Source organism: Hippocampus bargibanti, linkage group LG01 (genome assembly GCF_051943395.1).
Source record: "Hippocampus bargibanti isolate YZ-2025 linkage group LG01, ASM5194339v1, whole genome shotgun sequence".
Taxonomy (NCBI): domain Eukaryota; kingdom Metazoa; phylum Chordata; class Actinopteri; order Syngnathiformes; family Syngnathidae; genus Hippocampus; species Hippocampus bargibanti.
In genome coordinates this window covers 29,448,683-29,473,561 of record NC_142734.1, presented here as the reverse complement: position 1 = coordinate 29,473,561, position 24,879 = coordinate 29,448,683, and the positions used below count along the sequence as shown (strand labels likewise).

Genomic DNA, 24,879 nt, shown 5'->3' with positions numbered 1-24,879 from the left:
TAGTGAATCAAAACAATGGCTTCAGATTCGGAGAAGATGCTTTCTTGTTACACATCCATTTATGAATATGATTCAAATAGTTCTGAAGAGGAAAGCATACATGTTTGCAATCGATTAAAGAATTTATTTGTGCCATTTTGAGGCGACATTGGGGGGAAATCTCTCACCCAAAAAAAGAGGCACAAAATGGCGACCTCCTGTGGCCCCCTCCATTTCCACAGGCTGATAAATTCCATATATGCCGCTTGGACGCCCTCTTCTGGCCTTCGGGCCTCTTTTGGGTGCAACACGAGGTGCCCAGACCAAACAAGTACAGCAAAATACATTGACGTGATGGAAGGACCGCTGCAATGCGTCTTTTTTTACGGTCAGGGGCGTTCCCTCCGTGACGTCACGTAGGGGATCTTCATCAACTCAAAAACAAGACTTCCTGAATATTCAGCGCGAGTCTTAAAACGTAAAATATAGCTATATGCGGTGGAATCTTTGTAAAATACGCTCAGTAGAAGTCATTTGAAGCCATTTTACAAATTATGGACACAACTTGTCCGGAGACGTTGGTTGTCCTTTAAATTAGTAATCAGAAAAAAACCATGCTAACATACTATTATGCCAGTGGCTCACGTGGACTTTGGTGTTTGTCGTTGTGATGGAAAACAACAGCGTTAGCGCTTCAGGTCCTTGTTACCAAAGTTAACATTGAGGTCAAAGCAATGTCGAGGGCAAGACCCAGGGCTAAACAGCCTCTTTGTGTTTGCAGTACATTTGCCGGATCGGGACAGTTCATAGAATCACTGACCGGGGAGATGTCAGAGTCCAGTACAGCAACAACATCCGCTGGACTTTTCATCCGGGGGCCCTTACCAAGGTACTCGCTGACCTTTTTGTCTTTGAGGACGATTCCTGCTTTCATCAAAACAGTTTTTGAGCGCTGTATACTTTATCACCTAAAAATTGAGGTGGTTACTATCTATCGAGCTATCAGCCAGCTAGCTAACTGTCAAATCTATATCTATCAGTTGGCTAGCTTGTTAGCTATCTATTGTATCTGTCTGTATGTTTGTCTGTCTGTCTGTCCCTCTCCATCTCTCATTTCTCGATCTCCATCCCCATCCATCTAATTTTGTATTTTTTTTATTTAATTTTATTTTGCCTTTTTAATTTGTTGAATGCTTAGTTTTTTATTTGTATTTTTTATTTACTTATTTTAGTTATTTTGTAAAAGCTTGGCCAAAACAAACATGTGAATCAAACCTCTGAAGATGGAGGACACTGATTCGCTGTGGCGACGACCCCTTGAAGGGAAAAGCCAAAAGGAAAAGAAGATTTTACTTATTTTGTATTTACTTATTTTGTATCTAGTCAGTGTCTTTTTGATTTCTTTTAATTTACTTATTTTTTGTATGTTTTTATTTACTTATTTTATAATTTTTGTAATTTACATTTTTAATGTACTTATTTTTTATTTTATGTATTTTCTAATTTTTTATGTACTTATTTTTTTATTTAAATATTTTTTTATTTTTTTTATTTACTCGTTTATTCATTTGTGTGTTAATTTATGAATGTGTTTATTTATTTATTTGTTGTTCTTGTAGGTGAACACGTTTGGCGTTGGGGAACTCGTACGAGTATTGGAGGACATAGATAGTGTCAAGAGGCTGCAATCCGGTCACGGAGAGTGGACAGACAGCATGGCTCCCGTACGCATTCTTACTCTCGTCACATGACCCTGGATCGTATCGCTATTCTCTAAAAAAAACCGCACTGCAAGGGGCAAGATATGAGATCAGTGTCTATCAAGCCTTTCTTATCACACCTCACTTGCGATCTTTCCGCCAGGTGGTCGGCCAGCTCGGTAAGGTGCTGAAAGTCTATGCAGATGGTGACCTCCGGGTGGCGTTCGGAGGCCAGACTTGGACGTTCAACCCGGCGTGTCTCTCGGGCCAGCCCGTGGAGATGGACGCCAACCTCATGACGGCCGAGAACCCCAACGAATCTGGAAGTACGGCTTCCGTCAGGATCACGGGGCGGATCTTAAAACGCTCCATGTTTGCGCATTCGCCTTTCCATGTTGACGCCGCCCAAGTGCTCAATGGCGACCGTGAATGGACGCTTTCATGTATTTGCAGCTTTCGTTTTGTCTCCTTTTCATTCGTCTTCTTTGGTTTTCTTACTAGAAATCAGTTTTCTCCATTGCATGTTCGGCATTCTGACGTATTTTGCGCATGCGTTTGCAAGTGTCATTTTTGTGTGTGTGTGTGTGGGGGTGTGTGTCACTTTGCACGGCTGGGGCATTTTGACTCATTCCTGAAGTTTGTCGATTCTAAAGCATCCTTTTGCTTTGTGGTGTTGTTTCAGGCTCCAAACAGCTTTTGGGACACATTTGCTTTATCATTTTGTCAATCACGGGCTTGGAGACAAAAGAATCTAATTATTTTCCCACTCTCTTCCCATCCAATCCCATTCCATCCCGTCCCCTCTCTTCCTGTCCTCCTTTCCCCCCCCTGCCACCACTCAGGTACGGTCATTTCAGTGTTGGAGAAATTGCTGCCACAGTCCACAGAGCAGGACAATCCCAGCCGGCTTGTCATTGAGGCAGCACACGGCAGTGCCAGTAAAGTTAGAGAGTTGTTGCAGAAGTATCCCGATAAGGTGAGTGCTGCACTTTTATTATTTGCGTCCTGTCGTGGGAAGATTTACACTCTTTCCTAATGTCTCTTGAAAACTATTTGTGTTTTGTGCTCTGCTTGTGTCTCTCTCTCGAGACTGTCGTTCTCTATCGAACAGTTGCTCTGCTTTCTCTCTCTCTCTCGAGACTTTTGTTCCGTCTGTCTCGCCGTACTCGCTTTTATCTAAAACACCTGACACGGAAGCGCAAGTGACAATGACAAACATTATAAATAAAGTATCGAAGACGATTTTTTAGAAAAACACACACATAAAGTTTCGCATAGAAACATTAAACACTTTTACAGAACAAGTCTAAATAAATTATATTTTTGTTGTCGTGGCAACCAATGACAAGATACCCGCCTCACACATATTCATAAATTACATGAGCAAAAACACGAAGCCGCTCTGGCTATATTGCAATGAAAATTCGCGACTGTGTGAGAGACGTGCCCTGCCTACACCCAGTAATGCCTTGACCCACCTCGCCCTGGTGATACAGGGAGGGCAAGGAGGGTCACTCTGTTGGTTGTGACAAGCCCACAGGAAGTATGCAGTGAAATACTAAAGTATGACATGTGATCTGCCAATATGAGTCCCTCTCATTAAAAATAAATACATGAATAAATCAAGACTAGAATACAAATGATATCACAATAAATTAATTCTAATTATGATAAATTTATTTGTGGTTACTTAAATTAAATCCATCAACTAAAAAAAAAAACCCAAACTCAAAAGCGAAATAGCTGCCACCCAAAATTTATTATTATTATTATTATTATTAATTATTTATTATTTATTTAGAATTTTGGCAATTCGATATCTGCACATAATTCTTCAGTGTCACTCCCAGAAAAGTAATTTCTACAATTCAATTGAAGGAGAGATTTTAACTCATTCACTGCCATTTTCACCAAATTTATTTGGTTATTGCAAAGCATGCTATTGAGCGTCATTCCCAACTTGGGAATGCGGTGGGGCATGGGGGTATATGGATCAAGGGATCACGCTACGGTCAGACATCTGGCCATATTTTCCCTCCCACGAAGGGGCAGCATTTGCCATTTGTACAGCCGCCCCCACTTCCACTACTGATAACTCTAGACCCAAATAAGCTTGACAAACTTTTTTTTTCTGATGAAAGAAGAGAGTCTAAGGTTTCTTACGCTGCATTGAATGTTTATGTAGTCCTAAAACTCAATCTTTTGTGGCTCCTGCAATTTGAGTGAAAATGACAAAAACCCTGGCACTGGAGTGGACACATTTTTTTCACATCATTTGGCCGTGAATGTGTTAATAGTACATTACACTGTAATATCAATGTTGAAAATTCATGTGAGGAATCTCCAAAGACAATATTTTATTTTTTAAATGAACAAACATGGCATGTATTGCGAAAGACTTTGCTGTTTATGTGTGCATGATGATCCCATACATATTTGAATCTGCGGGTGACGACGATGATCCACCTCTTGGGATTACGCCCCACGTGTGCGAGCAACGTGGCGGATGCTCACACTCAAGATTACTCCCAGCCAGTGTTAATTCGCGCCCGCTGTTGCTCATTCTGCCCTGCGATGAATCGTCAACTGCGCTTACGTTCCTGTCAGATGGACATCAAGAACCAGGGCAAAACCGCACTGCAGGTTGCCGCCCACCAAGGCCACATGGAAGTTGTGAAGGTCCTGCTCCAGGCCAACAGCGCTGTCGAAGTCAAGGATGAAGACGGGGATACCGCGTTACACTACACGGCCTTCGGGTAAGGGGTCGGCACTGTTTTTTTTTTTCTTTGTTCGGAATGAAATCTTCGGATGAAATTTTTGAGGTGTTGAATCATCCTCATTGGACCTCGGACAATCACGTGTTTGCACGGGCTGCTTCTCATAGTCTCATCGGGGATTAACCCGATAGTTAAACAGTTTTGCCAAGTCGCTGCCACTTGTTAAAAAATAAATACAGTGATACATTGGCTTATGAACTTGATTGGTTCCCAGACAGAGTGTGTAAGGCGAAAAGTGTGTATCCCAAAAAATAATTTCCCTTAGGAAACCATTAAAATGAGAATAATCCGTTCCCAGGTCACCATAAAACATAATTTTCTACTTTCTAATTTTCTAAGCCTTAAAAGTACACAAAATATACCTTATTTCATGTATAATAAATGTGCTATGGTATTATAATTAAAGAAATAAACTGTACTTATAATAAAGTTGTTTTATTTACCTTTGTGATGGTCGTTGATGGCTTGATGGAATGGAGTGGCCGGTTTCCTCAGCCTAACCTTCTTCTTTCACCATCTTGAGGAATGATCCCTTGTAGGTGCTTTGTCTGTGATAGTTTTATCTAGTTCCTCATCAATTGTGTTCTGTTTAGCTGGGTTGATAGCTTTTTGCATCAAGTGTACAGATGGCTTGTGCGGGTTGTTTGTGGAGCCTAATGGATGGGATATTTCAACCTTGCAGTCTACACTCTGCCTTAGAACTATCAAAGTTGAAACTCTCTCACTGTCGTCTGCCTGTCTCTTTAATGTTTAAACCACCTCCCCTCACTGCTGCGTTCTTGACCAATCGCGTGGTTTTAACCGAAGACTGGGTGTGGGGAATAGAGGACAAAAACAGTTGGCTGCCATTTTGTTGTTAGAAGAACGGGCTTGTTCGCGAACGACACGACTCATTGTCATTGTGTGTATCCCAAAAAAGTTCATATGCCAAGGTAAAATTTTCATTAATTTAACATTCGTAAACCGAAAAGTTCTTATGCCAAAGGGTTCGTAAACCGAGGTATCACTGTAAATGAACTTTTTTTTCACAATCTGAATCCATGTTAAATCTTGTCAAGGTAGTTTTTTGCCGCAGGCCACATTGTAGTTCCGGTTTCATCTCGAGGGCCGTTATGAATTTGTTGAGGCCATTAGAATGTTTTATCTCCTCCATATATTGCATACAGAACGCACAACAAATTACCGGTAATTAATAACTAGTTTTAAAATCTGAAGTCAAGAATAATGACTTTTATTGTGGTTTACATGGGACAATTTGAAATTTTGGTTCAGACTTTAGCAAACATCATGGCACTTGTCATGCTTGATTTGCTTTCACGGGCTGAAGGAGGGCCAGATTTGGCCCCCGGCCCTTGACTTTGACACCTGTGGTGTACGGATTTCAATTCTTTGTCTCCCTTGCAGGAACCAGGCAGAGATTGCACGGCTACTGTTGAGTAAAGGAGCCAACGCGAACCTCATGAACAATTCTATGTGCACGGCGCTCCACATTGCGGTCAACAAGGGTTTCACAGATGTCGTGCGTGTGCTAACCGAACATTCGGCTGATGTTAATCTCCAGGTAAGAGGGATTTTCCTTCATCCCGTGAGAATTCTGTCGACGTTGATTCTACATGCGGATTTGTTCTTTTTTTGACAGCAATGAGGAAAATTAGTTTATGTGCTGTAAATGTTATAGTCGCTGCCGTAGTTTACTGTCCCCTACTTCATATCACGGGGGTCTTTTAAAGCACTCTCCAAATCTCAACCATATTTTTCTGTTATAATGTGACCTTTCACTTCAGCCCCATTAAAGTAATTGAGTGTCTCTTCCGAAGCCGCCTTGGAGCTCACTCGCAGCATCTTCATCCGCTTGAGTTGCGTGGCCAATCAACTGAAAATGTGTCACTGCTTTACAAACGCTCACAGAATTCCAAATTTGATATTAAACTGTAATTTAAAGGACAACCGACGCCTTCGGACAAGTTGTGTCCATAATTTGTAACATCGCTTCAAATTACTTCTACTGGGCGTATTTTACAAAGATTCCACCTCATATAGCTATATTTTACGTTTTATGACTCACGCTGAATATTCCGGAAGTCTTGTTTTTGAGTTGGTGACGATTCCTGACGTCACGTTACGGAAGGAACACCCCTGACCGAGAAAAGGACACACAATGCATTTTGCGGTACTTTGTTTGGTCTGAAAACTTTGTGTTGATGGAGAGATGAGAAGGAAAACACATAAATAACGCGATGGTGAATCGTTGTGTGTTGCACCAAGACAACTATTTGATATTCGCTGACACAAATTCCAAACAGACAAAGCAACCCATTTCCAACTGAGTTTGGCGCCATATTCTGCATTTTCTGGGTGCTACGTTTCTGTCCAGATGCCTCAAAATGACACGGAATAGCTTCTTTAATCGATTGCAAACATTTATGCTGTCCTCTTCAGAACTATTTGAATCATATTCATAACTGGATGAGTAACAAGAAAACATCTTTTCCGAATCTGAAACCATTGTTTTGATTCTCGAGCAAGGCAAGACGTCTTGGCGTGATGTCACGAACTGGGGGCGGGACTTTCTGAAAATGCCCAATTCGCAGCTCAATTTTTTGCAGATTTAGCACACTTTATGTCATTTTTATTGATGTTTTGCATTTGACTAAAAATATCTGCCGGCGTGTTATCAGCCGGCGTGTCAGTGAGGAAACAAAAAAGTGGTGTCGGTTGTCCTTTAAATATACAGCTTTAAGCAAAAGGCCTTTTCACAAGGAAGAGGAAGAGAGTACATAATTGTATATAATAAATTATTATTATTACAAGTATTTATTATCTAATAATTATTTTGTTTATGTATATATTATTTAATAAACACAATATATAATATATTATAACTATATAAATTATATAATATAAAATCTAAATAAATACAGAAATGAAACAGTAAATAATTTGATATTATGAAAAAATTATATATATATATATATATATATATATATAATAATATATATATATATATATATATATATATATACATTAACTACTAATAAACGAGTCATACATCGATAAAGCAAATCCATTCAATAAAAATAATTTACAATGTATTTTATTACATAATATAAAACCTAAATAAATACACAAATAAAACTAAATAATTTTATATAATGAAGATAAATATATATATATATAAAAAATCCGAATATAATAGATGTGTACAAAAAATTCTGACTTATAATTGCATTATTATAGCTACACAATACAGTAAAATCAACTCAGCATGATTGTCTTTTCTTATTTTCTAGATTGACTATTTCATCTACAAAATAACATAAAACAATCGTGACGAATTACAAATGTGATTTTACTGTATTGTGTAGCTATAATAATGCAATTATGATTCTGGATTTTTTTTGTGTAAACCGCTAGCATCGTACATATCGCTTCTTGCCTCTTTTTCACACCCTTACCCCCCAACCACTCAGGATTCCTATGGCGACACACCTCTCCACGATGCCATCGCAAAAGATTTCCGCAATATCATTGAGATTCTTGTCGCGGTGCCCAACATCGACTTCACTCAGCAGAACCACAGAGGATTCAACCTCTTGCACCACGCCGCTCTCAAAGGAAACAAACTGTGAGTCATGTTCATGCCATCATAGAATGCGTGAGTATATCAATATTTATGCAAATTGCCAGACGAATGTTCGTTTGGCAATTTGCAAACTCTGCACCGGCAGCCAATCAGAAGCCTGTTTCGTGGTTTGGACTATACCGTGACTGAAAATGGTACTAGAGAGTTTTGAAAGGTGCTTAGAAAGAGGAGTCCACGTGGATTTGAGCAGACAACGCAACGCAAACATTGCATTGTGCACCACGACGACAAATGGAGCAAAATCTTCAGCAAGGGATATTTACTATAAATTAAGCAAGGGAGCATTTGTGGTAGATACTTCCTTAATTAAAAAAAATCCTTTATACTTCGCAACAATGTTTTTTTTTTGGCGATTAATCGTCTTATTGTGTTTCAAGTTGTGAAAAATGGGGCAGGCAACTTTATGTCCGGGCAGGCAACTTTTCAGAGTTGTCTGCCCGGGTGTCCCCTAACTTTTTGTCTATTGAGTTTCAGACACTGCTTAAACAAATTAAAAGTGATCAAATTAATCACATTAATTAAAATGAATCAATTACATTAATTTAACCAATTAACATGAATTAAATCACATTAAATTACTTACGTTAAATCAAAGTAATTAAATTAACTAAGTTAATTAAATTAATCGCTTGTTTTACATGTCAATTCTTACAGTTTTATCATGTATATTATGTCTACGGTCGAGCGAATGGTACACTGTCATTTTTAAATGGATCCACTGGGACAATGTTTCAGTGCTGTGCAGCCGATTGTCAATCAAATCAGTTTGAGCCTCATCGGATGTCTTTCCAGGGCCACGGATAAGATTCTCGGCCGAGCGCGACAACTGGTGGACGTGAAGAAAGAGGACGGCTTTTCTGCCCTGCATCTGGCCTCCCTTAATAATCACCGCGACGTCGCTGAGATCCTCCTTAAGGAGGTGAGTGTGGAACGTCAGCGGAAAGGTCATTATGTTCTTAGGTAGACTTTCGTGAGGCTTCTTATCCCCCCCCCCTCCCCACAGGGACGCTGTGACACCAACATCCGCAACAACCGCAACCAGACTCCGTTACAGCTGGCGGTGTCGCAAGGCCACACGGATCTGATCCAGCTTCTGGTGGTGGAAGGCGCCGACGTCAACATGGAGGATGAGGACGGCGACACCGCCATGCATGTGGCTCTGGTGCGACCGCAGCTGGCCAATGTGATGCTCGGAGGGGGCGGGGGCACCAGCAGCACCAAGGAGAGCGGCGAGACTTGCGCCTCCACGTCTCTCTACTGCAGGGTAAAATCATCGGCTCTGATTGGTTGTTCTTCCACAGGGATGGTAGTTTTATTCATTCATTCGTTTATTTATTTACGTATTTATATATATATGCATTTATATTTGTGTTCATTTATTTACTATGTATTTATTTATTTTTACTTTTTTATCTATTTATTTACTTATTTTTTTCATTTGTTTATTTTTTATTTTTTTTAAACAAACACCCATGCAAACTCCCAGTTTAAAAACTCAACCTTCGATGTTGTATGTTCCTGATTCAGTTCATTTGATTCCAAAAATGAGGTGCTCGGTGGAATAGTGGTTAATGTGTTGACCTCACAGTGCAGAGGTTGTGGATTTGATCCCGGCTGCGGGCTTCTATGTCCTCTGACGTGAGTTTTCTCTGGGTACTCCGGTTTCTTCTTATATTCCAAGAACATGCATGGCAAATTAACGGAAAGCTCTAAATTATTCATTGGTGTGATGGTGAGCGTGAATGGTTGTTTATCTGTGTGTCATGTGATTGGCTGGAAACCAGTTCAGGGTGTCCCCATTCTACTGCCTGAATACAGTAGGGATAGGTTCCAGGATGCCCTGTGACCCTTGTGAGGATAATTCAGAAAATGGATGGATGGGTGGATGTATTCCAAATAACTGGCATTGCAATCGTTTAGCCCAAGTAGACAGAGCAGGGTGCCGCTTTATTCCTAACGGCCTGTCAAACATTCGAAACCTAAAATCGTCTGTCTGGTATGTTCTGCCTTCAGTATGTTACAAATTAAAACAACAGCGTCTACAAAATCTCAATGGCTTAACAAGCAAGCATAGGCAGGTTTGTGAAACCGTGTAGCCACATGGCCGAAAATTGAACGTGGCTATGTAACTATTTTGAACCAAAATGGAGCTCTGCAGATCGCCTGCGGTTGAGCGCGGCAAGAAAGACATTGTCTCATTGTGTCTTCCTCGGGGCAAGTCTTGAGTCTCAATGTGGAGAAGCCGGGAAAGAAAGAAGCGCACCCAATCCATCTGTGACATGGCAAAAAGGGGTCTTGTGCTCTTCCAATCCTCTTGGGGCCATTTTAGTAACTCGTGAGTTTGGTATGATGGGACAAATAAGTTGTTTATTCATTTGTGTGTGCATTTATTTGTTTTCATATATTTAGGCATTTATTTATTAGATTTGTTTATATTTGTTCATTTATTTGATTTTATATCGGGGACATAAGCCAGTGTCTTCTTGTGCCGGTCCCAAGCCCGGATAAATACAGAGGGTTGTGTCAGGAAGGGCATCCGACGTAAAAGCTTGGCCAAAACTAACATGCAAATCAAACCTCTGAAGATGGAGGACACTGATTCGCTGTGGCGACCCCTTAAAGGGAAAAGCCGAAAGGAAAAGAAGAGATATATTAAGTTTGTTTATATTTATCAGTGTATTTATCTTTTTACTCTACATAAAAAAATAATTAATTATTTTGGGAGGATATTTTTGTGCAATTCAAGTGAGTAATTAGCATATAAATCTTTGATTTATTTAAAAAAAAAAACATCCAAACTTTTTAATCTAGATAAACAAAAATTAATGATTTGGTAGGATATTTTTGTGCAATTCAAGCGAGTAACAAACATATAAATATTTAATTTATATAAAAAAAAAAGAAACTCCCACTTTTTACTCTAGATAAACAATAATCAATTATTTTGGTAGGATATTTTTTGTGTGATTGAAGCGAGTAATTAGCATATAAATCTTTAATTTATATAAAAAAACTTCCAAACGTTTTACTCTAGATCACAGGTGTCAAAGTCAAGGCTCGTGGGCCAAATCTGGCCCGCCAAATCATTTTTTTCGGCCCGCGAAAGCAAATCAAACTTGTTAAATTCCATGATGATTGCTAATATCTGAGCCAAAATTTCATATTTTCGGATGTCAACCACAATAAAAGTCATTATTCTTGACTTCAGATTTGAAAACGAGTTATTCATTAATTTGCTGTGTGCTCTGTATGTAATATTTGAAGGGATTTTAACATTCTAATGGGTTCCCCAAATTCATAACGGCCCTCGAGAGGAAACCATAACTACAATGTGGCCCACGGCAAAAAATGACTTTGACACCCCTGCTCTAGATAAACAAAAATCAATTACTTGGGGGGATATTTTTGTGTGATTCAAGCGAGTAATGAACATATACATTTTTAATTTATATTAAAAAAACTCCCCACTTTTGACTTTAGATAAACAATCATTGATGATTTGGGGGATATTTTTGTGCGATTCAAGCGAGTAATTAGCATATAAATATATATAAATATGATAGATGGTCTCTGAATTGTCCTTGAGTTTGAATACGAGCATGAACGAATGGGGAACCAGTTCAAGCCCGATTCTGCCTCCTCGCCCAAAGCCAGCTGACAGTTCCTTGACGGCACGATAGATAACAGACGGATGCTTTGGCAGCGGGCACCGTAATTAAGATAACCTTAGTGGGAGCTTTGTGAGGCACATTATAAACGTCCATCCACTTCCACGTAAGTTAATGTCGCTTTCATCGTCACAATGAAGAATGACCTTTTGCGGTCCGCGAATACTGCAGCACAGCTCAGCATTTTGGGAGGCCGCCAAAACGACTCGCATGCACGATACTAAACCCTTTTCCTTTTGCTTTTCTCATTAAGTCTGTCGGGTTGAATTCACAGTTTCAAACTATTTCACTAAAGTGGCTAAAATGATGACTAGCGATCCACTCTAGCACGAGTCCACCCGCTCTGACACTAAATCAGAACTTGACTGCTATAATTTGACCCCTGAATTTATCTGGCCCATTTGTGATACGCTTGCTAAATTATGTGCGCCGCCCCCCAAGAAATGTGTCTGCTCTTTTAGAACGTTTCGTTGCATGCACATCATGAAGGGAAGACAGAAGACTGAAATAATGAAATAACATAAGTACACAGATAAATGGATAGATAGATAAATTAAATGAATGAATGAAAAAAAATACACAAATAAATAGACAAATATAAAAATAAATAAACAGTCAAATAAACAGATAAAGAAATTATTAAATAAATGACTAAATAAACAAACAAATAAACAACCACATAAATAAGTGAATAAATACATTAATAAAATAAATCAATCAATCAATAACCAGATACAGAAACACAAATACATAAAGAAATCAATAAAGAAAGAAACACAAATAAATAACTACTTACATACAGAGACATACATACATAAACACATAAATAAATATCCAAATTAATAAATGAATACACAAATAAATAAATACTTACATACATAAATAATGTATTAAATAAATACATAGATAAACACCAGATAGATAGATAGCTAAATAAATAAATACAATAAATACATACTAAATAAATAGATCCGATATTACAGCAAGTGTGCCATATTGGCCTTAGAGGGCCTCATTATTGCGGCGTTGGAAAAGCTTGCAACAATCTTCGTGGGATACAGTATTTTCACTTTTTTATTTCATATTATTTGTTTCCCTTTTTTTCATTATTATGATTATTTTATTATTATATATATATATACAGTAAAGTCTCGTTATATCGATATTCAAGGGAGTCCGAAAAAATATCGATATAACCGGGACTATCGATATATCCGACCCTGTTTGCATGTAATTTTCTCCGTGCGTGCATAGAAATAGTATCGATATAACCGGGACTATCGATATATCCAATATCGATATAACGAGACTTTACTGTATATATATATTCAAAATACTTCTGTTTACATTCTAAGTCATCCATAACCTTGCCCCTCCCCATCTGTCTGACCTGCTTCAAATCTCCGTTCCCTCTCGGTCCCTCAGATCCTCATCCTCCCTTCACCTCTATGTGCCCTCTGCCCGTCTCACCACGATGGGATGCGGAGCTTTCAGCCGCTCTGCTCCCAAACTCTGGAATTCACTTCCACCCAACATCCGTAATATTGACTCCCTCCCTATTTTCAAGTCCCACCTCAAAACCCCATCTGTTTAAAATTGCTTTCAATATCTAATTCAATCTGCTATTTTATTATTTATCATTTTACTTATGGTTTTATTGTTGTGTGCTTTGTTTTTATTGGAACGTGTCCTTGGGTGTTTTGAAAGGCGCTTGAAATTAAATGTATTATTATTATTATTTAATATTATTTAATTAGAATTCATTTATTTATTCAACGACTACCCATTTCAGTGAATTTCAAAGATATCCATTTCCACTTTACAAGACTCATATTATTAATCAGAAACGTTTTTTTTTTTTCATGTTAGACAATAAGCCCTGCTCGTTCCCCTCTCGTCATGAGGTGCGTTTGTTTCTTGAGGCTGCCATCCAATCATTTTGTCTGTTCCTTAACTCTCCCGCACTCTCTTGCAGCTCAATGCTTCGGGCCTTCTGGGGACTACCGAGCTTAGCGTTGGAGTGGCGATCGCTTGCTTCCTGGCGCAGGAAGGCGCTGACATCGGCTACGCTAACCACAAGGGGAAGACCCCCCTGGACCTGGTGTCAGACAGCGCCATGCAACAGCTCATCAAAAGCTTCTCGGAGAAGTACAGGTGTTTACCCTTAAAAATGACACGAGCCGCGATTTGTGACTTCAAAGCTAACGGTCGTACGACTCTCAGATTGCAACGCCTGCAAGCCGTGACGTCCGGCCAGGGCCCGAGCGCTGCTAATATTCGCCGGGTTCACACGACGCCAAACACCATGACCAATCTGGTTCTTCCGACGTTGCCGGGACCCAGCGAGTGCCTCATCTGCTCCGAACTGGCTCTGCTGGTTCTTTTCTCCCCCTGCCAGCACAGTGTGGCCTGTGAAGGTGCGTTGGTGGCTTCTGTCATTGTAGACCAGGGGTACACAACGTTTTTGCAAAGCGGGCCAGATTTGGTGTGTTGAAAATGGAAGGATGTTCTTTATAAATAACAGCGAGCCATTCTGTGTCTCACATTTGTTTTTTTTTATTTTAATTTCAGCTATCTCAAGCATGTGTTTTGGTTCATATGAATCATGCATATCAAAATCAGTGACGTGCGCTGAGGTTCATGGCTGGTGAGGCACTGACGTCATCACAGTCAGATTTACAAACATATGAACTCTACAGAGTAGCTTATTCACCATTTGATTAGCAACAGTTAACGTGTTTTGTTTAAAATGTCATGTCAGCATTCTTTATAGAAACTAGCATTGAAAAAAAGAATTAAAAAAACGTTATCGTGTTACCTTTACTTATAAATGAAGTCCTTGCGCCACTCCTTCTGAAGAAAGGCATCGATAACTTCTTTGTAGAAGCCTTCCTTATCTTTCTTCAGTTTTAAAAGTCTCTCTATTTCTTTCAATTTAGATATGTCATCCGCCATTCTGGAAATAAGGCCAAGCAACACGAAAAAAATTACTGGATGGTTGCACTTAACTTGCTAACTGTTTACTATAGCTTGCTCTCACTAATTCTATTATTCTGCAGCCGAGGAGGCGCAAGAAGAATCTGTAATCACCAGCGCCCCCTGTCATGAGGCAGGAGAACTGTGTGCCTCACCTAATCACATAAAAAAAAAAAAAAAATCACATAAGAATAAAATAAAATAAACACTGTAGTACAGTGTTTATAATGTAAAGTGACTACGTTATATACACCAGCTAAACTGTAGAAATTTAGTTCATATACTAAACGTGTTTGAACACTAATAGTGATATGCAGAGGGACTGCAATGCGGTCTCACTGCAGAGCAAGCCAGCACAGTTAGCATAGTCATTGCGCAATCCATGGTGAGGCTCAGCCAGCTGCTGCCTCACCGCTCGTCTCTACTTAGTATTTGAACGGTAAATGTGAAAATTCAGCGATTTTGGAAAAAAAAAGCAAAAAAATGGTGAAGTTAAATGGAAAAGAACTTTAAAGTACAAATCACTAAATAAATATAACTGTTTAATTTATTTTTGATTTGATATTTCCTTGATTACAGGTGAGGCACAGCCTCACCTGCCTCCCCTGACTGCACGTCACTGATCAAAATTGAATTGACATTAAAAATTAAAATTAAATATTCACTTAGCTTCACTTTTTAAAATGCTAATTAACTTTTTATAACAGTTGAACAAAAGTAATTGTTCTTTTATTGTTTGTCGTCATTTTCAATTTTTTTTGGATGTAGAAAGTCGCCATTTTAGAAAATTGGGGGGCTCATTCAGTCAATGACTCGTATACTAATTTGCTTTTCCTAATTGAGCCTCTAGATGGCAGCACTCAGCACACACAAGTAACAGCGTTACTGCCCAATGGATTCCAATGGATTCATTCTGCATCCGGGCCAGACGTTATTGATTTTATGACAAAAGCTGTGAAAATTGACCACGGGCCACATTTAGTATATAGTCATTGTTATTTTATTGTGTCATTAAAAAAAATAATAAATCAATGTGTTACAAAATAGTGCACACATCACTCGGACGTCCATTTTTTTTATTGGTTAATTAGGTTTTCCCCTGTTGATGACGCAGACGTCATTCTACTCATTTATTATAAGACAATATAGCACTCAAAATGACGTTTTCTTTTCGGGTAAGATGTCTGTATCTCTTATCATTGCTTTGAATACAAGACAAGCCAATGGCAATTTTCAAACAGTGTTTGGAATGTGTCGTCAACGTTGTCATTGCCTTTCACAGAGTGCGCCCATCGGATGAAGAAATGCATTAAATGCCAAGTCACAATCACCAAGAAAATTCGGCAAGGTAAGACAAACTCCTTACCTCTTCGATTCATCGGTCAAGGTGCTTGGTTTAAAGATGTGCTAATGTGGATTAGCACCGAAATGTGCACATTCCAAAATACACTCATGCCGAATTGGCTGCTGATTTTTTTCCCCAATTATTTATTTTTATTTTTCTGTTTCACGCATTACTCATTAAAGGACAACCGATGTCACTTTTTTGTTTCCAAAACTGCAAGAACAGTGTTTTTCTTTTAATACACAGAAGATGCGATTGAAAACTCTTTTATTTACTTCGCTATTTATGTGTTTGTTTATTTATCTGTTTAAATATGCACGTATTTATTTGGCCATTTATATGTTTATCTATTTATTAATGTATGTATTTATTTCGCTATTTATGTGTTTATTTATTTATCTGTTTATGCATTTATTTGTTTTTAGAGCAAGAACGGTGTTTTTTTTTAATACACAGAAGATGCGATTGAAAACTATTTACTTCGCTATTTGTGTTTGTTTATTTATGTTTATGTATGCACTTATTTATTTATTTATTTAGCCATTTATGTTTATCTATCTATTTATTTATTATTGTATATATTTATTTAGCTATTTATTTATTTATTTATTTATCTTAATTAATTTTGTTATTATTTTATTATGTTTGTTATTATTTACCTATGTGTTATTTATTTAGCTATTTATGTGTTTACGTATATACCGGTATCTATTTATTTATTAATATATTTATTTATTTCGCTATTTATGTGTTTATTTATTTATCTGTTTATGCATTTATTTGGTTTTAGAGCAAGAACAGTGTTTTTTTTTTAATACGCAGAAGATGCGATTGAAAACTCTTTATTTACTTCGCTATTTATGTGTTTGTTTATTTATCTGTTTAATTATGCACTTATTTATTTATTTGGCCATTTATATGTTTATCTATTTATTTATTAATGTATGTATTTATTTAGCTATTTTTGTGTTTGTTTATTTATTTATCTGTTTATGCATTTATTTGTTTTTAGGGCAAGAACTGTGTTTTTTTTTAATATACAGAAGATGTGATTGAAAACTCTTTATTTACTTCGCTATTTGCGTTTGTTTATTTATCTGTTTATGTATGCACTTATTTATTAATTTAGTCATTTATGTTTATCTATTTATTTATTAATGTATATATTTATTTAGCTATTTATTTATTTATTTATTTATCTTAATTAATTTTGTTATTATTTTATTATGTTTGTTATTATTTACATATGTGTTATTTATTTAGCTATTTATGTGTTTACGTATATACCGGTATCTATTTATTTATTAATATATTTATTTATTTCGCTATTTATGTGTTTATTTATCTGTTTATGTATGCACTTATTTATTTATTTAGCCATTTATGTTTATCTATTTATTTATTAATGTATATATTTATTTAGCTATTTATTTATGTATTCATTTATTTATTTATTTATTTATCTTAATTAATTTTGTTATTATTTTATTATGTTTGTTATTATTTACCTATGTGTTATTTATTTAGCTATTTGTGTTTATGTATATACCGGTATCTATTTATTTATTAATATATTTATTTATTTAGCTATTTCTGTATTTATTTATTTATTTATCCATCTGTTTATGAATGCACTTCTATATTTATTTATTTGTTTGTTTGTTTATTTGTCTTTTTATTTATTCAATCCATTGTTGAATAGGATTTTTCTTTTTCCATACGTCACGTGCTTTTTCACCTCTCTCATCAAGCGTTCTCTCACTCAGACCAAACCGAGGTGGACTCCAGCCCCGGGACAGAGAACTCTGAACAGCATAACCTCCTGGAGCAGCTCCAGTCTCGCTACCGGCAGATGGAAGAGCGGATCACCTGCCCCATCTGTATCGACAACCAAATCAAACTGGTCTTCCAGTGCGGGCACGCCTCCTGCATCGACTGCAGCGCCGTGCTCAAAGCCTGCCCCATCTGTCGGCAGACCATCCGCGAACGCATCCAGTTGTTTGTCTGATCCACGGAGTGACGAAGGGAGAGAGGGTTTGTCCCAGCATCGTTTAGCGTCTACCTTGCCACTAAAGGCATATGGACTTTTTGCACTGTGGAAAGACCCCACCCGTTCTCCACCCCTCAGCCACCCATTCATTTATCTGACCGCCGCTGCTTTTATGTGGATGTCTGTTACCCATAGTCCTCCCTCCCTGGCTGGTTTACACGGCTGCACAGAATGAGTCCCCCCTACCCTCAAGCTTGCCCCTGTGAATTATGTTTGCTCTCATTTTGGATCTGGGAAGAGTCATCAGTATTAGTCTCCGAAGTGGACGCGATTATGTCGTTTCCTGACCACTCGCCTGTATGCAAGGGTGCGGCTGTGGGGAGGTATACAATATATTATATATGCATGAGTGTATGCATATAATAACACTAATGGGTCATTTGGTGTGCTTTATATTTCTTTGTAAAGTATGTTTTTTATTTATGTGAGGAAAGTGGTATTACTTCGTAATGTCTTTTTTTGGGGTGTTTACTTGGATGGGCGTAAAAAGTCAATTTGAGTCTACTGAAATACACCCCAACCCCTAAGCCTACGTCCTCTTAACTCAGGGTATCCAATCTTTTAAAAAGCACTTGGGATGATCCATAAAAAGTTCAACGTCGCCGTTTCATATCGTGTCGCTTTCGGAAGCTGCCTCGGAATGGCAAACGTTAGCGAATTGTGAGTGAAATGAATGTTTCTGCGACACAACAGATGGATATATGTCCCTCGACAAAAAAAAGCAGCAGTTCCCGAAAAGCCCCCCTCCTCGTCGTCCATGTAGTTTGTGTATTTACCGCCAAACCGGGAGCATCCACTGTGGTTATTGTTGTGTTATCGTCACCATGCGGGAGAATTTGTGTTTCCACTTTTGATTGACCCGATATGTCGTAATATAGAAGAAGCGAAAGAAGACTGAGCTTGTTACGTCGTTTACCTTTCCGCTGGAGTCATTTCAGAAGAAAAGCCCTTTTTATTTTAATTTGGCGCTCTGGATTGTACTCTTTGGCTTCGTTCTGCTGTCTTGGTGTATTTCTTGAAGGGCTTCTGTCTCCGCGGAGAAAAAAAATCAAGAAAAAAAATCATTTTTGATTTAATTTTCATTTTGTGTAATTTAACATCCAGGGATGAGGAAGGTTTTGATTATTTGTTTGGCTTTTTTTGCCCCCTCCCCCCAATTTTGGGAGTGCAAGCGTTTAAATGTGTACATTTTGAATGTCGAGATTGGGATGACTCCAAAAAGTCAACATTTACAGATCATGTTTTATTTTGAAATCCTGAGTGTGTCGAGTGTGCTTGGTTACAGGGAGTGATGGGCAAGTGAAGCTTCATGAAGCACTTGTGATAGATTTTTGACTCCTCCAGATGGCACCCTTGTTTTAAAGATGCAGTGGATTTTTAAGACTTTTCATTTGCACCAACCTTCATATTTAAACCACGAGCACCATTTGGAGGAGTCAAAAAATATCACGTTCTTCACAAAGCTTTGTTTTCCAATTACTACAAGAGTACACAAGAGGCTCACAGTGGAGAGAGCTTCAAGACTCGTTTCTAGACCGAAAACAGTTCCACATTGTTTGCATTTTCCAACAACAAATATAATTTAACAATTGAGAGGAAGCGTTCTTTTTTAATTTTTGATAGCTGAAAGAAAAATGTTGAGAAGAAAAAGAAATGGTGATGATAAATAGGTAGCTGTGGCAAGCAGTAATCAATGTAAAAAAGAATATTAAAACAACAAATGTTATGTATAATGGTGTTTGTACAGTTCAGCTCTCAGAGTTATGATGTTGGCCTTACAGTCTCTTCCTCCTTTTGTTCATGTTTCTGCACAAAAATATTTTGCAATAAATATGGAGCACTTTTTCAGGACATCCGGCCTCTGAGTTTGTTTGTGCGTTTCATTTCTAAATGGGGAAACATTGCCATCTCCCGCCCCCATCAAATATTGGTGGGGGTGGGAATACGCTTTTTCCTGTATAATTCGACACACGAAAATGTTTACTAAACTGCCAATACTTTATTCTCACCATAGCCGTGGATTAGTGTTGCTGCTGAAAATGTTTGGCCCAAATATTTCCAACGACCTTCCTCTTCAACAGGTCGCCGTGCCCACGAGTGGCCGACAGAGGGCGCCATCGCCTTGTTACTCGGACACCATAGCGACGTGAAATCCTGTTTAAATGTTTGGCGTTCAACATGATTGTGAAAACTATAAACGTGCCAGCGTTATTTTATGTTTTCTACATAGTGACAGAGTACGCGTTACAATAACCACACGCGTATGCAAAACTACCACCGTAACTCCGTACCTGACTGCCTCTACAACCCAGAAAAATACTTTGACCGGCCGAGCCTCTTTAATAGAACGAAAGGTGAGTGTTTAAAGGCCCTATAAAAGGGAACTCGGGCATTTGTTTCGAAATACATTCTACGTGATTTTATGATGACCGCTGAAAATAAATACGTGATTGCGTTTTGTAACACGCTATCAAGTGTTGTCAAGTGAGATGAGCACGATTGTTTCGTCCCCAATCACAAACGTTAGAAGAACCTGAGCACCCGCGTTATATCAGCACAATTAAGACAATCAGTTAGCTATGCCTACAGCCCCACCGAAAAAAGTATCTTCCTTTTCTTCCTTCCAAGCGTGGTCGCTTGATAGCCTCTCAATGTCTGCAGTGAGAGGACACATCAGGCAGTGTGTGGATCGAGGCTTCAAACTAACATGGACACTTTAATATTTCATTATTGAGGTGGGCAAATGCCCCTTTCTTAAGGTATATTTTCACAGATTTAATATTTATTTATGCGTAGGACAAAATGTTAGGGGATGTAGCTTCAACTTTCCAGGGCAGGTGGTATTTGATTGACGGTTGACACGTGACCAAGGTGGATATAGAGTGCCACCGGAATGGTTTTTCAATCTTTTTCAGAAAAAAATCTCATCTCAACCCCTCCCAAACCGTGCTTAAAAAAACATTCCCAGTCAAAATGAACATTTTGTCCATTTTGGAGGTTAACTCAATTAAAAAAAAGTTTTTCACAACCCATTTCCTCATAGTCTGTCAGAGTTTTGTTTTTGTCCCCAACAACTGCCTAAAACCGCACCAGTCTAGTGCAGCATTTTTTGGCAAATCTCCTACAGTCTCAATTCATTGATTATGGTAACATTGACACCAATCCTGAGGGAATCATGTGAGATCCCCCCCCCCCAAAAAAATGTCACGCTCTAATTTAGGGATATAAAATACAATACATACTGATTTATATAGCGCTCTAACAACAGCTGATGCTGTAACAGAGATATGACAACAGAATCTGAGAGCAAAGAGAATCATGATTTTTTTTTCTTCAATTTGGAAGCCTCATTATTTTTAATCACCCAAATTCGACAGGGTTGCTAAAACATAACGTTAGCTTCATTGCAATTAGGCACTCAGATGTCAGTGATGTGGGATCCACTTTTGCGATGTCATCATTACATAGCACAAAGATCAAGCAAAACTAATAAATGACATTGCTTAACGACATCATTTTCAGGACAATGATTCACATTGAGCAATTACTATATCATAAAAGCATATTTCCCTTCTTTGTTCGTTGGGGGTATAGTAACTCATCAGGTTTCGTGATACGTAAACTCTCCGTTGGAGTGTCTAGGGACCAGCATGTCATGATGACGAAGCTTTGTGTATACTAGCACCAAATTTTGTTTTTCCACCAACAAGTTGTGGCGTTTTGCTTGCCTCGCCCGTCTATATATAAGCAGAAAATCCGCACTTGTTTCAAAAACCTGCAGAGAATCCACAGAGGGAGTTTTGCCGTAAGAATTGTGTTGGCATAACCATCCATTTTTTGTCACCTTCACCGCCAGGGTACACAGTTGCAATCCCTGCTGATTTTGGAAGAGAGGGGTTTCCCTAAAATTGGTTTGAGCCCTCTTATTTTTTTTACCAGCCGACATGTCCTGTGGTTGATACACGTCGGTGCTCCTTTCCCATTGCTTTTTTCTACACCCCGAAGGCACAAAAATTTTAATCTCGTCCTCACATTGTGCATCACTCACGTTTGCGACAGGAGGAAGTTGAATAACAAAAAATCAGCGTTTCCCAACCGTAATTCTTCCATGAGCTTTTCTTTTTATCCCGCCCTTTTCCATCCAGCACCTCCGACGAGCTGGCGCGCCGCTCCAAAGGAGATGAAAGGCGGCGTCATTAATGAACAACCGTGATGTGTTCAAAGTATTTGAGTCTTTCATACTATTATGTAAATACATCTATATGCTGTGTGGTTTCGATTCCTCAGCCCTTCATTATGTTCCAACTCAAGACGCTTTTTGAAGAGACGATCCCAAGTCAATCTTTAACTCATTAACATTCACTGCCAGACTTATGCAAAGCTGTGTCCACTCCATGCCAGGGTTTTTGTCATTGTCACTCAAATTCCAGGACCGACAGAATATCAACTTTTAGGACTGCATAAACATTCAATAAAGCGTAAGAAACCCAAGACGCTTTTCTTTCATCAGAAAAGAAAGAGTTAATTCCTAAGTTATATGGGTCGGGAGTTATATGAGCTTGAAATGAGGTCCAAAATAAAACGCAATACATACATACATAAAAAAGCGCTCCATGTTAGCGCTGAAGCGCTAACATGGACAGAAGGCAAATGCTGCCCCCTCGTGCAGGGAAAAACATTGCTAGAGGCCATGGCCAGCGCTTTATCGGCATCCAAACAAGAAAAAAATAAACCCGAACAAATTCGGGAATGGCGTCAAATTTTCAATTCCCGAATGAATTTGTGAATGGCAGTTAAAGATAAAATGGCTTTACAATACTTGTTTTCTATATAGAAATATTGCACTGTAATATAGTGATGGGCAAATGAAGCTTCATATTTAAACCAAGAAAACTCTCTGGAGGAGTCGAAAAATATAAGTGCTTCATGAAGCTTCGTTTTTCCCATCACTACTGTAATAGCTTTGCTCTTACAGCTTTATACTCATGTCATAATAAAAACGGATAGCATGTTTGCTATACGGCTCGTATAGATGGTCGCCTTGGATCCAAACGGGCCATCTAATCATGCTGTTTTTTTTCCCCACTATTCCTTTAGGCATTGTCCTCCCGGGACCGCCAGTTGCTACGACGGCACTCCCGCTGATGCAACATCGGCCAACCTTGGCTCAACTCTCAGGGTATGTCAGCGACCGCTCGTTTGATTGTTGCTCCAGAGGAGGGGTGTCAAAGTAATTTTTTGCCGCGGGCCACATTGTAGTTATGGTTTCCTCTCGAGGGCCGTTATGAATTTGGGGAACCCATTAGAATGTTTAAATCCCTTCAAATATTACATATAGAGCACACAGAAAATTAATGAATAACTCGTTTTCAAATCTGAAGTCAAGAATAATGACTTATTGTGGTTGACATCCAAAAATATGAAATTTTGGCTCAGATTTTAGCAATCATCATGGAATTTAACAAGTTTGATTTGCTTTCGCGAGCCGAACAAAATGATGTGGTGGGCCGGATTTGGCCCGCAGGCCTTGACTTTGACACCTGTGCTCCAGACGAAGCTCGACTGCGCTTCTCGCTTTCTGAAATGCTTTGATTTTTGGCGGGGTTGGCTCTTCCTTTGGGAGCAATGGAAGTTTTTATTTTTTTCACTCCCCCAAGGCAAACCCCACCCTGCTTAACTTCTCAACCTGCCCGTTGCCAACCATAAATCGCGCCCAGCCCTTCTCCGCCCTGCCCTCGTAATCAACCCTCTGTTGTGTCTCGGGACATGTTAAGAAAGCGCTCGTTGACGTTTTTCCCGTCGGAGAATATAAGCGACCCCCTTGAGCAGATGGGCAAACTTGAGCGCGATGTTTGTTAATTGGAGCTTGATGACACCCAGGTGGCAGTTGTTAAGGGGGGGGTATTAAAAGTCACCTTATACATTTTTCTAAATGCTGTCATTTGATTCCAACAGAAGACCCCTGTACACATCTCAGCAGCAGTTCAGTCCATGATACTCTTATTTGCGTAGGGAAATCTGAATGTAGGCTTTGGTCAAATCTCGCCTGACAATTCACTTTCGCCCCCCCCCCCCCCCTTCCCGCTCCGTAGAACAACACACCTTGTCTGTTCTCGAACAACAATAAATACACCAGTAAAGTCTCGTTATATCTGATATATCGATTCTCGATACTATTTCTATGCAACATTTGCAAAACGTAACAATATCGATATACACGATATGAGAATATATGCATTTTGCTGTTAAAAAAAAAACACACACAAAGACTGACAAATGCATCCTTCCGCGTTGGCTGGAGTGATTTCCCCTGTATGAGCTACTTCTGAGGTTTTTTTTTTAATTTGTAAACTACACTATGCACTACAAGGCGTACCGCATTATAAGGCGCACCCTCAATGAATTACATATTTTAAAACTTTTTTTTCCATTTATAAGGTGCTTTCTGACAACTCCATTCGCTCCCAAAATGAATGCACAATTTTCTGCAAGATAAAGTATTACTATTTTCTTTTAACAACAGCAAGCGAGAACATGTAGTGCGACATTTGTGCCACAAAAATTAATGCTGTTACGATAAATTAAACGTAAGTGGAATCACAATATTGTAACACTCGTAATAGTGCAAAGCAATTACAAAAACTTACCTGTTGCAGCTCCATATTTATCCATATACAGTGATACCTCGGCTTACGAACGCTTTAGCTAACGAACTTTTCGCACAGACTTTATTACACAGTA

The 24,879-nt window shown here is 38.7% G+C and overlaps 1 protein-coding gene and 1 long non-coding RNA gene across 5 annotated transcripts in view; both read left to right on the top strand.

Annotated features, from left to right (window-relative positions):
• Positions 1–19,983, top strand: part of mib2 (MIB E3 ubiquitin protein ligase 2) — a 40,590-nt gene extending 20,607 nt beyond the window's left edge. For all 4 annotated transcript variants that reach the window (XM_089009150.1, XM_089009158.1, XM_089009142.1 and 1 more), the window contains 13 exons: positions 761–868; positions 1,599–1,703; positions 1,843–2,005; positions 2,522–2,655; positions 4,287–4,435; positions 5,861–6,017; positions 7,927–8,081; positions 8,892–9,018; positions 9,103–9,363; positions 13,743–13,921; positions 13,991–14,184; positions 16,026–16,091; positions 17,855–19,983. In XM_089009150.1, coding sequence (XP_088865276.1) covers positions 761–868; positions 1,599–1,703; positions 1,843–2,005; positions 2,522–2,655; positions 4,287–4,435; positions 5,861–6,017; positions 7,927–8,081; positions 8,892–9,018; positions 9,103–9,363; positions 13,743–13,921; positions 13,991–14,184; positions 16,026–16,091; positions 17,855–18,096 — 2,040 coding nt within the window. In that variant the 3' untranslated portion in view covers positions 18,097–19,983. The remainder of the gene's footprint in view (positions 1–760; positions 869–1,598; positions 1,704–1,842; positions 2,006–2,521; positions 2,656–4,286; positions 4,436–5,860; positions 6,018–7,926; positions 8,082–8,891; positions 9,019–9,102; positions 9,364–13,742; positions 13,922–13,990; positions 14,185–16,025; positions 16,092–17,854) is intronic.
• A 279-nt stretch (positions 19,984–20,262) lies between these two features.
• LOC148903812 (uncharacterized) overlaps positions 20,263–24,879 on the top strand; it is a 32,469-nt gene continuing 27,852 nt past the window's right edge. Inside the window, exons 1-2 of the long non-coding RNA XR_016116538.1 lie at positions 20,263–20,492; positions 23,236–23,317. This is a non-coding gene — a long non-coding RNA (uncharacterized LOC148903812). The remainder of the gene's footprint in view (positions 20,493–23,235; positions 23,318–24,879) is intronic.